At 36.2% G+C, this 13,929-nt stretch overlaps 1 protein-coding gene across 1 annotated transcript in view; it reads left to right on the top strand.

Annotated features, from left to right (window-relative positions):
• TMC1 (transmembrane channel like 1) overlaps positions 1 to 13,929 on the top strand; it is a gene marked incomplete at both ends in the record, with an annotated part of 54,799 nt that overhangs the window by 27,188 nt on the left and 13,682 nt on the right. Inside the window, 3 exons of the mRNA XM_080638305.1 lie at positions 3,495 to 3,637; positions 6,108 to 6,252; positions 8,099 to 8,293. Of these exons, the coding sequence (XP_080494431.1) occupies positions 3,495 to 3,637; positions 6,108 to 6,252; positions 8,099 to 8,293 (483 nt within the window). The remainder of the gene's footprint in view (positions 1 to 3,494; positions 3,638 to 6,107; positions 6,253 to 8,098; positions 8,294 to 13,929) is intronic.

Below are 13,929 nucleotides of genomic sequence, written 5' to 3'. Positions count from 1 at the left end.
ATGATTCTCTTATTCACTTCAGTACCTAATATTCAGAGATATCAAATATTTCAGAAGAAAATGTCAATAGATGTAATTTACCTCCCCCCCCTCCCCTATATGTTCTGGGTATAAGTGTTTCCTTCAGAGTAAACATGTAGTGAAGCTGAGTGTCCGCATGCATATTTCAGTATACGCAGCAATACAAAACCACATGGGGAGAAGTCTCGAAGCTGCATTCACATCCCTGGGTACTGACTTTCTGTTTCTTATAGGTGAATTTTGTCCTCTGCTTTTATATGATTAAGGTTATGAATTTGAGGATGCAGTGTGACTTAGGAAAAAAAAGAAAATCCATTAATGTGCTCTGTAGACTTCCTAAAGCACGCAGTGCTATCTTTAGTTTTTCTCAGCCTTATAGAATCTGCAGATATTTTAGCTGAATTGAGAAATATGTCTTAATTCTTTGCCTTTAATGTGATGCTCAGTTTAGCCTATGGATCTGTAACTCCTGTAGTGCCAAGCTAATGGTATGTTCCTAAAGATGTCATTCTGTTTTTAATTCCTGAAAACAACAGTTTTATCTAATTTTGCATATGCCATGCCACTGTAGTCAGCCACTTTATATAAATGATACAACTTAGCATAAAGTCAGCTGACAAGAAGTTTGGTAGTACAACATGGTGCATTGAAGGATGGTAGGTTTCTCTCTGGTGTGCAGTCAATGTCATCAAAAGGTTCTCTTCAGCTGTGAAAGGATGCAAACACTTAGTTAAGGTTTTCCTTCAGATTAATAGAAGCAGCATCCACTGAACTGAGTGTGATTTCTCCCTCAATCTGCTGCTCCCTTCTGTAAGACATACCAAGACTTATAAGGAGTTATGAATATGTGTATCTTTTAACACTAGTGTTCTTTTAGCAAAACCAAGCATGAATATGATGATGGAAGGAGACCCATTTCTTGGAAAAATAAACTCAGGTGCACGTTCCTCCAGTTTGCAGTCCATCCTTTCCAGCTGTCTGCAGAATGACTTGTTTAAAAGTGAGCTCTCTGTGTACATTTAGCCCCTCATTTAAAAATTACCACTCTCTGCAGATTTGGTGCATGTAGGGTTCCGTTCCACCTATGCCAATGGGGAGAAATGTGCAGGCTGTATGTAAGCCTATGATTGCTCTATGTAGACAATCACAGGAGGGGCATAGACAGATTTTCATACCTGTCCCCTTTCCAATAGGATGCCTTCATAAAAAGGGTACAGGGTACATGTCTATGCTTCTTACTAATATTGCCATTTTTAGTATGGTTAAGCTGTGGAGTATCTGGCATGCAAATCTCAAACAAGGTCCCGGTTTGTGACGCAATACTTTTATGTGGGGACTCCAACAACACCAGATTTTGGTCCTTTATTTATCTTTCTTGGCTCTATTTTGAATCTGCAGCTATCAGTGGAGTTAAAATGAGGTTGCAAAACGACAGAACATTGGAAAATCTTGACTGGATATACCCATTTTCTCATTTACAAGCAAATCTTTTAGGTTTGTTAACTGTAGGCAACAGAATTTAAAGAAAATCTTGTAATAATAGGTAAAAATCACAACATTTAAAGGTACAGAAAGTGAACAGATTATTTCTGCTTTATTTTACCACATAAAGTGATGGAGCTTCCTTGGATGCAAAAGGGTAGAATGATCTTTCTAAAAAGCCACATGTTACATTTTGTAATGACTGCTGCGTGAAATGATAGTGGGTGTCGTTCATTAAGAGTTGTATATTTGAGTGAAATGAAGAATAAATCTAGACATGTAGATGGGAAATTAGATAATGATGATGACAGTATAAATGAGAAACATCAGAGCGATACTGGAGAAAAAGGAATCATAGTAACCTGGAGATTTTGTAAGGAGAATAGAGACTAGAAGAGGATTATACAGCGAATGGGAACAAAGTTTTAAAAAGAAACATATTTGAGAAAAAATGAATGAAGACAGATGATGGAAAGAGAGAGGAAGTTTATAATAGGTGTCAGAAACAGGATCTGACAGCTCTGAAGAAGAAATTATAGTAAATAACAGAGTAGCAGTTCACACAAGGAGCAAATGAAAAACTAATAAACAGAATAAGGCAGTGCAAGAGAAGGATCACCTGAAATATTGATGAGAAAAAAGAATTTTCATGTCAGATTGACAAATACTCCCTGAAGACAATGACATCTTTAATTGAACATCACAGGAAATGATATCTTTCATCTGTTAGCAATTCTTGTATGCTACCAAGTTACAAATAAATGAACCCAGATCAGCAAACATTTTTTTGTCATAAAACAAGAAACTCAAGCTCCCACCAATTTTTAGGACAGTAAAGAAAAGATGAGCTCAACAAATCTTTTGCTTTTGTGCACTTGATAGCCTTGCACTTGCACTTTTGCTTTTTGTGCACTTGCACACTCTCAGATATGCCAGAGAGACACAATTTTGGATTTTGCTGTATTTAAATGTTTTACCAATATTCTTATCTCACCCCTCTTTTATGTTAGTCTTGGGAAGGAGTGAAAAAGATCTTCCATAAATACTTTTACACAGCTAAAAAAATATTTTGGGTCTCATGGTGAAATGCAATAGGCAATGCACAGGAAACAGCGTACGGAATGACACTCAGTGGAGGAATTATCTCTGACTTTTCAGAACACAGTGACTTAAAAAGCATTTTAGTAATCTGAGGGACCCAAAAGGCTCTCCAAAGCTGTGTTAGGCTATATTGAAACTTAGGCTCAGTTGGAATTATAGGAAACTTTAATGAGCAAAAAGATGCAGAAGCCGTACTATTGAATTTGAATATGTTATGCTAGTAGTTAGCAACAAATGTGTTCTATAACAATAGTTCCTTTATCGTAGAAGAACATCTGTTCTGTGTAGGCACATTTCTCAAAGCTATTCCAATATGAATTAAAATGAGATATGTTGATTACTAAATCAAGACTTTTTGAATAATATTGTTAAAACCCCCTGCATACTGGATAATCATCCGTAACATGCAACTAACTATTGGTTCACGTATGTCGAATGATTTCACAATGGACAGCAGACAGCACTGGTAGGCAGAGAAGATATATGAGAATTTTATATCAAATAGGCTATAAAAGTAAATTTTAGAAATGTGAAAATTCAGTTAAAAGTCTGGCATTTTACCTGTACATAATTTTTAATGCAAATTTTGTAAACTGAAGTGTTTTTGCCTTTACAACAAGAAGTATGTGGATAAAAACCTTTTCACTCATAAAATCATAGAATGCCCTCGAATAATTTTAAAGATAAAAGATTTAAAAGTTGCCATGAAGTATTCTAGGTCTTTCTAGATGAAAGGAGAATTTTTTTTTACCCTGTGACATTTATTATAGTGATGCTTACACCTGTTAGAATGCATTGAAACGGATATTTCAGTACACTGCTATTGGTACAATTTCTGACTACGTGCATATTTAACAGACATGACATTGTATTTTTTGATGACTTTTCAGGGCTTTGCACAGTATTCTGTACTCTTTTATGGTTACTACAATAACCAGAGGACAATTGGATGGCTCAAGTTCAGGATGCCTCTTTCATATTTTCTTGTTGGTGTTGGGACTATTGGCTACAGCTTTATGATTGTCATTCGAACGTAAGTTCTCCTTGGATCTCAAATAAAGTACATTCAAAAAGGCAGATAATTCCACTGTTGATCACTGAGACTACCTTATAAAAATATAATACTTTTAAGAGCAGGACAATGCAACATCAAGTGCAAAGTCCAAGTCATGTAGGATTCCTTCACTCTATGTTTATTTATCTATTGTTTTACACAAGAAACTGTGTCACAGTGTTGTGGAACTAGGAAAAATATTTGCTACAATAAGTTAACACTTCCCTCCTGAATTTCAGCCCATTGTTTCGTAATACTCTGCATCTAGCAGAAAATCAGCTAATATCCAGGAAATTCAGTTGTTCTACCTTTAATGATACTTTATGTGAGTTAAATTCTTTTACGAAGGAAGAAGGGAAGAAACAAAGAAACATATGTCAAATAATACTGTGTGTAATTCACAGTCAGCAGCAAATGAGTCTCAGCAAGACTATAGCGGAGAGCTCACATTTGCACAGTAGTGTAGAATTAATGCTACTGGCCATTGTAAAGATTTAATCATAGAGGTAAGTGAAACAGGGCCTAGGCAGTAAAACTGGTGATACATTAGTTTTTCAGCTCTTAAATGCTGGACTTGAATATAGTCTTAAGATAAGAATTTAAATGAAATAAAATTGTTATTATATAGCTAAATTCATTATTGGAATAAACTTTGATAATTCTGGCAGTTTCTAAGGGGATAAGCTGCCAAGGAATATGACTTCTAATAATCTTGATTCAAGCAGGTGACCTACTACAACAATACAGCCAGCTATTTTGGTGGCTTTAAAAGATGCCTACAGTGAAAAAAACCAGATCATTGCAAGTCAAGATTCAAGGACTCTTGTCAATACAGAGAAAATTGCAGCTGATATTTCCACTGTTTTGTCCTGAAGTCAATATTTTTTACTTGCATGAGCACTAGGTTAATTCATGTTCGCTTTTTCAAATGTGATGTGGTTTCTGCATAGGGAAAGAAGAATTTCAGAAGAAAAAAATAAAGTCTGCAGTTACATATATGTATTTTGAAGGAGGAACAAAGTAGTACAATAAAAAAGTAATAGTTTTGGCTCAAAACTCCTTTCTTTTCTTTTTATAACGTAGCTGTGAAAATTAGAAAATTCTTAGTCTCAGATAATTGCATTTCAGTGACTGCAACTCAGAAAAAAAAAAAAAAAAAAAGAACCCTCTAGAAGAAAATCCCTGTGGCCCAAATGAAGGAATATCCTTGAGGAAAAAACTGTATGGGTTAACTTCCCATGTGGTCACGTGACAGAAACTAAAAGCAGTGTAACAGAAGGTGATATCATTTGTCTGCTGTTAACTAAGATCAGGAAAAGCGAATGTCTATGTTAAAGAGGTAGGGAGGATACTAAGCATTATTATTCTAATTAGGGAAAATATTTATATTTAGGGCTCCTCTTTGCATCTCTTTCAGTACATAACATAAAATAAAAATATCTCTGCTCTCAAAGAAATCATATCCCAACCACAAGACTCTTCACTATTTCATTTGGAGCTCTTGAGAAGGAAATATTTTAGTCTAGAAACAAGCTGCAGGACAGATCCTAACAAGAACTTTTCATGACGTCTGTCCCTTTTGTATATGAGCAGCAAAACAAAAAAACACAAGCCTGGTACTGGTTTATGACCGCTCAAAAATATTTCGGGTGTTATTTACTTATTATTGTCTTCTCAGATTTGACAGTATGTATTTTACTGAACCGTTAAAAATGAGGTATGCGGAATGTACTGATATTAATAACATAACTGTGCTGCATTAGTGAACTTTTCCTGACCAAGAAATCAATACAATACTGAAGGCTAGGTGGTTTGTACTCTACCAATATACTCCATCCTTGTGCTTAATGGTTTGAATTAAGTAATAAAGTACATAGAAGCAAGACCACTATTATTACATGAATGACAATGCTTTGAAATAAAGAAGTTACTATTTAAGTCAAATCACTAAAGAAATAATTTGAGGCTTCTGGATACTGTTATCGATCTTGTTGATAAGTGATAATTGCATAGGAGATGAAAAGGAAGCTGTACTGGAAATACTGTTATATGGTAATAACCACATTTTGTTCTGGCTTGTTATTTTAGATTTTTTCTTTGTGAAGTCTCTAATAAAATCTGTGACAGTTCAGGATGTGTTGCATCTCTCCATTTCAGAGATTTTCTTGATATTGTTTTCTCTCCAGCAGAGTTTCTCTGACGTGTGAATGAAATAAATTAATTCTCTCTCATGAAAATGTGCTTATAGATTGTCTAAATATGAAAATCTCTATCCTTCTCACTTGTTTCAGACTAAATGTTACAGGTTTAGTATAACATAACTAAATTCAATAACTTTTTTTTTTTTTTTCCCAGAACAATGTTAGAATTTAGGGACAATTTAAAAGTCATGCTCACGTTTCAGAAATATTTCTAACAAGGACTTCATCTGTCTTTCTGGCATTTGTAGAATGGCAAGAAATGCGAATGATGATGGTGGTGGGGATGATACTAGTTTTAATTTCAGCTGGAAAATGTTCACAAGCTGGGACTACTTGATTGGAAATCCTGAGACAGCAGATAATAAGTTTGCCTCCATCACAACAAGCTTTAAGGTAAAGTAGAGTTCACAAAGGAGAGGTAACCTGATTTGTCTGTCACACTGGTGTTAACCAAATGGAACTAAGGTCAAGTATTAGTTGTGCAGGAGCCTTGAAAATTAAACAAGAACTGTCAGCTCTATACCCTTCTGGGTACGGTTCTTTGTGCTTTGTGGTCTTAGTTTTTTCTTTTTTGATTGTGGAAGAAAAAAGCGTTAACAACATCTTTTGTGTTCTTTGTGACTGCAATACTAGTTTTAGAAAAATGATTCTACTGCAAAATAATCTCCTCCTTTTCCTTATCTCTGATGTCTTCTATTTTCTCTGGTGCTAGTCTGAAAAACTTCTTTTTTTAATGCTGGCAACATTTTGCCAACCTCACATTATCATTTTCTCTTGCTACGTGGAAGAGATACCATAAGATAAAGCAATAGGATCATCTATAAAGGGCTATTCATCATATCAGAATTAGCCTCAGAATTTTGGTATATACTTGCATTTCAGTGAGAAAAAGAGGTTATTTTCCTTGCCTAAAAAAAAGCTTTTATTTTGAAATTAATTATCAAATAAATCCCAGTTTGCAAGGCAATACAAGGCATTTTCAGGTCTCTTCAATTTATAGGCTATGTTGACTTCAGGAGTCATTGTATGAGGAATCTGGGGCAGGATGTGAGATGCACTGCTGTGAAAACGGTGAAGGGGATATATTCAATATGTTGAATGTTAAAGAATGTGTTTCTACTCTGGGGTCACTGGGACACACCAATGCAGCATGGAAAAGAAAGTTTAATTTTAAACGTAATAATGTACAGGGAATACACTGGGAAGGAGTTGCCAGGTAATAATCAAGGTGCTAGACTTTAAGTCACACCAACAACATAACAACATGGGAGCTGGAGGACCGAGCACTGATTGCATTATCCAGTCCCACACAACATCCTTCCCACCTTTCCTTTCCCTACACACCTACTGTGCTCAGTTGCTAAAAGCTATTTGGAGAGGAATGCAAATTAGTAGAGACAGAGACAATTTTAAGAAATAAACTCATGAAGCTTTACTGCTATCTTTGCAAATGAGCAAAGAACCTCAGAAAGAAAGAGAAGTTTTGTCTTGGGTGAAGTCATGGGAGTTTTGCTCAAGCCTTTCATTTATGTAACAAATGGAAGTTGTAAGAAAAACAGAACCATGCAGAGTAATTATTGCAATGCAGGAGTTCAGCTTCCCTTCTGTGCAGCTGATCTTTATGTCAAAATGAGAAGCTGTAACCAAACTCCCTTTCATGAGGACACTTCAGAGCAAAAGCCCTTTCTGCTGGTAAGAGTCAGAGCTGTAGATTATAGTTACACCTGAGTCTTAATATTTATCAATACTGGCCAACAAATGTTTTATTCTTCAGTCTGAAGCTGTGCACTGTCTGCCTTTTTTTGAGATTCCTACATCTAAACAGTCTGTTCATTCCTTCTGAATTAAACATTTTTCTCATTCTCACAAATGCACATTTTAAAGGTGTGTCACTTCCTTTTCTGACAGCAATTCACACATCTATCCTGCTGGGTCACTCAGCTGCACAGCACCCCACAAGCTCACAGAACATGCTGGTTTCTTTTTGGCACACGAGTACAGGTATAATGGGACTCAGTGGGGACACACTCAATCTAAACAAGGTGAACTCTGGGAGACAAAACCCCAAGGTCCGCCAGTGTCTAAACCAGATTTTATGACACAATGTAGGTTCATGTCAAAACATGATATCCAGGTGTACGTCTTGGTAATTTATTTAACTGACTTCTAACAACTAGGGAAGCAATGTGGGGTCTTGACCATTAAAGTACTCATAAGATTTTCTTTCTAACAAGTGCAGGAAGCTATCGTGGAGGAGCAGGAGAGCCGAAAAGAGGAAAATATTCACTTGACTAGATTCCTGAGGGTTCTTGCTAACTTCTTAGCCCTATGCACACTTGCTGGGAGTGGCTACCTCATCTTTTTTGTCGTCAGAAGATCCCAGAAATTTGCCCTGGAAGGTCTGGAGAACTACGGGTGGTGGGAAAGAAATGAAGTTCGTGCTAGCACATTTCTAAAATAGATGTGGTTTGAAACCGTGTTCCTCTGCTCTGCATGTTGCCTGTTTTTTCCCGAAAATTTAAGTATTCTGAGTGTGGGTGGTAAATTTCTAACAAAAGAATTGTCCTTGTCTCTGCTTCCTACTTCATTAAGATGATTATTCCTTGGTTCATTCTTTCAAATGTCCCTTCGTATTTAGTTTTCATTTGAGGCCTTTACCTTTCCTCCTCTGTGCTCTTAAGATTGCTTTCCTGCCACTCTATGGACTCATAAGATGTTTGAAAAGAGCTCAGTTTGTTTTTGCTTTCCTCCTGAGAGTGGCCCAAGCAAAATGACTGGTGTGTGGGCATACTTAAAGTCATTTGGGGCCTTGTGGATAGCAATAGGATGAAACTCATGTGTTGCTGTTCCAGATCCCAGTCCAAAAGTCCAGTACTATTTTTTTATGCTTAATCCTCTTCTTCTAGAGCAGATGAAGCCTTGCCTGATAGAGGTGTATAGTGATAGGGATTCTGTTTGCTGTAACAGTGTGCAGTAAACACCCAAAGTCGGTGTTGCTATACGAAAACCTAGGCAGGTTTTACTTTCTTAGCAGATATTGCTCTATACATTCTAAAACTAGCTGTTTGTTACTTCAAGTTTCTCTTCTGAGCTGAAATGTAAAGTAGATGTCTGATTTAAGGTAAGGCAAAAAATTTTGCAAAAAAATTTTCGCAAAAAAAATTGCCTCAAAAACTGCGAGCCTCAAAAACTGCTGGGATGGGTGACAATGGAATGAGGAAAGTAATTTCTGAATTTTCAACACCAAAATGTTATTAAGACAGTAACATAAAAACTCCAGCAATCCATCTCTGGAAACCAGAAAAAGGGGGCTGTTGAGATTGGGTTATTTGGTAAAAGTTGCTACATTTTGATCTGATGGAAAAGTTGTGTACAGAACTGCTTGAATTAAAGCCACAGGAGCTCTAACTGTGATAACAGACTAACAGATGAAGACAGTTCAGGAGGAATTCAGCTTTCTGTCAATTGAAAGGTGTAGTAACAGATTTGTAGGCACAAGAACTGTCCTACTGAAAGCTGTTAAATTAGCTTATGCTGCAATCTGGAAAGTAGTTAAGGGTATGCATGTTTACATTCCTTGTTTTACTTTGCTTTACAAAAAAGTACTGCTAAGGAGGCCCTGTATCACAAAACCAAGATCTGGAGCAGGTGTGTCTCTAAAGGACAATAGGTACGGCAACATTGCCATTATTTGGCTAAAGAATTTTTCTTATTGGCAGAAAATGGATGTGTTTGTGAGGTGTAAGATACTGCCCTTGCTTGGATATTAGTATTTAATTACATAAATACATGGCTTATATGTAACAACAATTTAAAGAGTTTTCTAGATCAGGCTCTCTTATGTTTGTATCATTAACAGATGAATTGAGATTTTGATCAGAAAAATACCCCATAAATACTTAATGTACTACTTAGAACAAATAGAAGTGCAGCTCTTACACTTCAAGCAATAGTATGTAAAAATCAGCATTCTTCATAAAAAATAGCTCTTTTTGCAATAAATTTCTTTTCATCACACTGGATGCATTAAAGGATTAAAAAAATGTTTACACATAATTATAGTGTCAGCTAAATACATTTTTTATCATCTGTTCCTGAGATTCATAGCCCAATAAAGTGCCACTGATCACTTACAAGGAAAGACTGAGGGAGCTGGGTCTCTATACTTTGGAGAAGAGGAGACTGAGGGGTGACCTTATTAGTGTACATAAATATGTAAAGGGTGAGTGTCACGAGGATGGAGCCAGGCTCTTCTCAGTGGCAAACAATGATAGGACAAGGGGTAATGGGTATAAACTGGAACACAAGAGGTTCCACTTAAACTTGAGAAGAAACTTCTTCTCAGTGAGGGTGACAGAACACTGGAACAGGCTGCCCAGGGAGGTTGTGGAGTCTCCTTCTCTGGAGACATTCAAAACCCGCCTGGACACATTCCTGTGTAACCTTATCTAGATGTTCCTGCTCCGGCAGCGGGATTGGACTAGATGATCTTTTGAGGTCCCTTCCAATCTCTAGCATACTGTGATACTGTGATACGTTGTGGATAACACTTTTTCCTCTCTGACTATCTTGTCATAATGTTGCAAATTTTTAAACTCCCTTTCCACATTTGTATTACCTAATTCTGTCAGATCACAGTTCAGATATAATTGTCTAATGTGTCATGAAATGCAGAAAAATAGAGGAAACAGACAGACTGGGATTGATAAGAGATTTCATCAGTCTTTGCATTGTTTCTCATGCATGGATTTGGCTTGGTGGTTAAGTCATGGGTGAAAGACGATTTTGTATCATGTGACAATTTCCCCGTGATTGTAAAATGGAGAATAATGCCATGATTCCCTTGGTAAAGAGTTCTGAAATTGGATCAAAATTACTAAAAATAAATTTGACTTTTCCCATTTGATAAAAGACAGTTTGCAGAGGTAGAAGATAAAATGAGCATCTCTCTGGTAATGAAGTACCCTGTTTTCTCAAATTTATTCCTGTACTGTTTAGAAACAAACCTACTTAAAAACAGACTAAACGTATGAGGAAAAAAACTTTTTTTTTTTTTTCCCCCCAGTGTCAAGAAGATATAGCTTTTATATTTCAGATCTTTCTAGCTGGAACAACTCCAGAGATCTTTTGCCAAAAAATATCCTGCTATTTACTTTAATGTTGTTAGTTATGGATATGGAGTATGTTTATATTGAGGTTATTAAGCCATGTTGTTAATGCTCTGTTTAGTTCTAGAAATCATCAAGAAAATTTTATTAGTATGAAATATAATTTCTAGTTTTAATTTCTTTTTTTTAATGAAACTGTTTACTAGAAAAATAAGTCTTTATTAGTGCTTTCTGCAGCCAGTGCTAGACAAATCTATAACTACTGCAATTATTGTTAGCTTTAGATAGACTATTTACTCTTAATGAACTTATCATTTAATCAACTAGCAGTCAGTGTTCAATATTTTATGTTGTGTTGACACAGTTTAATATGCTCAGGGACTGATGTTTACATGTGATTGCAGTCACAGGATTTCTTACTAGATTCAAAGTAGCTGAAAAATCTTCTGTAAACAGTAATTTTCTACCTTTCAGAGTGTAACACAGGGGCTTGATTTTCTGGAGTATTTAATGTCACAGAGGGATAAAACCCTGTGTTTTGAACCAGAGTTCTAATAGTGGTGTCTCTTGGTTGTTGTTCCTTTCTTACAGAAAATTATCATATTAAGGCAGAGACAGCTTCTGAGATTCACTCAGCTGATAGTGAATATAAGACAACATTGGCTATCAACCATAATTCTAGCATGCTGGCATGTTGCCTCTAGTCACATTTTTAAATTCCAATTCCACATTTTTAAAGTCACACAGAGCAGTGAAACTGTCACCGATAAAAATAGGGAAAGAAAATCTGCGTCAGCACCTGAGCTTCAAGTGGATAAGAATTCCAGAATTTAAATCAGCTCCTTTGTGAAATCAAACTGGATAAAAGTGGCTAAAATTGAATGGATGATTCAATAGATGATTTTTTGTTCAGCGAAATCCCTCTCAGAAGCCAAAAAATATAGAAAATATATCCATGAAACTACATGAGAAATGTTTAAGCTTTTGATATAGAAAGACCATCATAGTTTTTGGATTTTGAAGACTTGATGTGCTACATGTCTAAGTAAAATTTTGCATTTTGGTTGTAATAATTTCTCACTTTTCAGCTTTGCAAGTTTCTGTGCTTCATTTCACCTCTTATCTTAATGATGTCTTTTCTCTGGAATTAGAAATGCTCTTGAGATGGGTAACATGAATAATCTAGGCATGGAAAAATGCGGATAGAAAGCAAATGAGAAAGAATATGCTTGCTTCAGAAAAGTGATAAAAAATGCAAAACAAAATAAAAATATAGAAAATATTGAATGTTTAAGAGGAAGAAAAGCGATGATTTCTGTTCTGCCTCTCCCACGCAGCGATAAGTAAGCTTTCAATAAGGTTAGCAGGTACTGCATTTAAAAGTGCCCAAAGGACATACATCTTCTTCCAAAATGCATATTTATCATGTCTTCCAGTATGAGAACTAAGGAACATCAAATGAATTCAGTAGAAGTCAGCTTCTGAAAAGGCCAAAGGGAAGGAATGGTAGATGGTGGGTGACAGTGCTACGAACGCCAAAACTTACATTTGTCTGAAGCATTGCATCAGAACAGATTTTTTCTATTGAAAACAGGATGTGCAGCCTGTTACAATAATTTTAGGAATACACAATTAGTTGTGTTGGCTATACCTGGATATAGCTTTGCCATCTTGGGCCATATTGGGTGTAAAGGCTTTGGTTTAATGGAGCTGGAGACAATATGTGCTTTAAACTATGCTAGATATTTTAAAGACTTCAAGATAAAAAAGTTGATAGAAGTCATTGTGAAGAAAAAAACCAACTAATGTTTTGACCACCAACATCTCATCACCTTCTAGAATTATTAAAAAATAGGATTATCCACAATTCTTGTAAAAGAAAATTTATTCAAAGCATTAACATATGAAACCCAGCACAGGTCTTTATGTAATAACGTAAAAGGTGGCAGGAGATCCAAATATAAGTTCTGCCTTTTTCAGTTATAGATCCAAGTGCTTCAAGAGATGACAGCTACAAGTTTTTGGTCATTGTGTCTTTTCTGAGTGTTATGAGGTAACAGTGACTCCTTGTTATTTTGACAATGTAATCCCAGTTACAAATAATACTATCTAAATACATAAGAAATATCAGTGAATTCTTTAAAAAATAAAAAAAAAGAAATATCAGTGAATTCATTAAAAAGTCTACATACTTCTCATAGGGTTCCACAAGCCATGCACAGAATGAACTACTAATAATCTAAATCCACAAAAATCCAATAATTAGCTCTAGAACACATTAAAACCAAGAATAGACAAACCACAAAAAGAAAGCCTTTTATTTTTTTCTCATTAAGAACACTAGTCTATGAATGAAAAGTTTAAAGAGTGGGAATGCACATGGGATATAGCCATAGAGGGCCGGAGGGCCCAAGACTGTTGGATGATATTCAACGATCACCTGCTCCAAGCTCAGGAGTGTTGCACCCCAACTAGAAGGAAGTGCAGCAGGAGGGCCAGGAGACCTCCTTGGATGGATAAGGAGCTGCTCAGGAAAATTCAAAGGAAAAAAGAGTCTTATAAAAGGTGGAAGCAAGGAGAGGTGGCCTGGGAAGAAGAGAGGGATGTTGTCTGGGAAGCTAGGGACCAGATTAGGAAAGCTAAGGCACAGTTAGAGTTAAACTTGGCTGGGGATGTGAAAAATAACAGAAAGGATTCTATAATTACACTGCAAATAAAAGAGAGACTAGGGACAACATGGGCCCTCTCCAGAAGCTATCGGGGAACTGGCTACCCTGGATTTGGAGAAGGCTGAAGTTCCTAATGTCTTCTTTGCCTCAATTTTCACTGGCAAATGCTCTGACCACACCACCCAAGTCTTGGAAAGCAGATGCAGGGACTATGAGAATGAAGACCTTAGGCCCACTGTAGGAGACAATCTGGTCTGAAATCATTTTAAGAACGTGAACGTGCACAAGTCCAT

The sequence above is a fragment of the Psittacula echo genome (genome assembly GCF_963264785.1).
Source record: "Psittacula echo genome assembly, chromosome: Z".
NCBI lineage: Eukaryota > Metazoa > Chordata > Aves > Psittaciformes > Psittacidae > Psittacula > Psittacula echo.
This window is presented reverse-complemented; position numbering and strand designations above follow the sequence as displayed.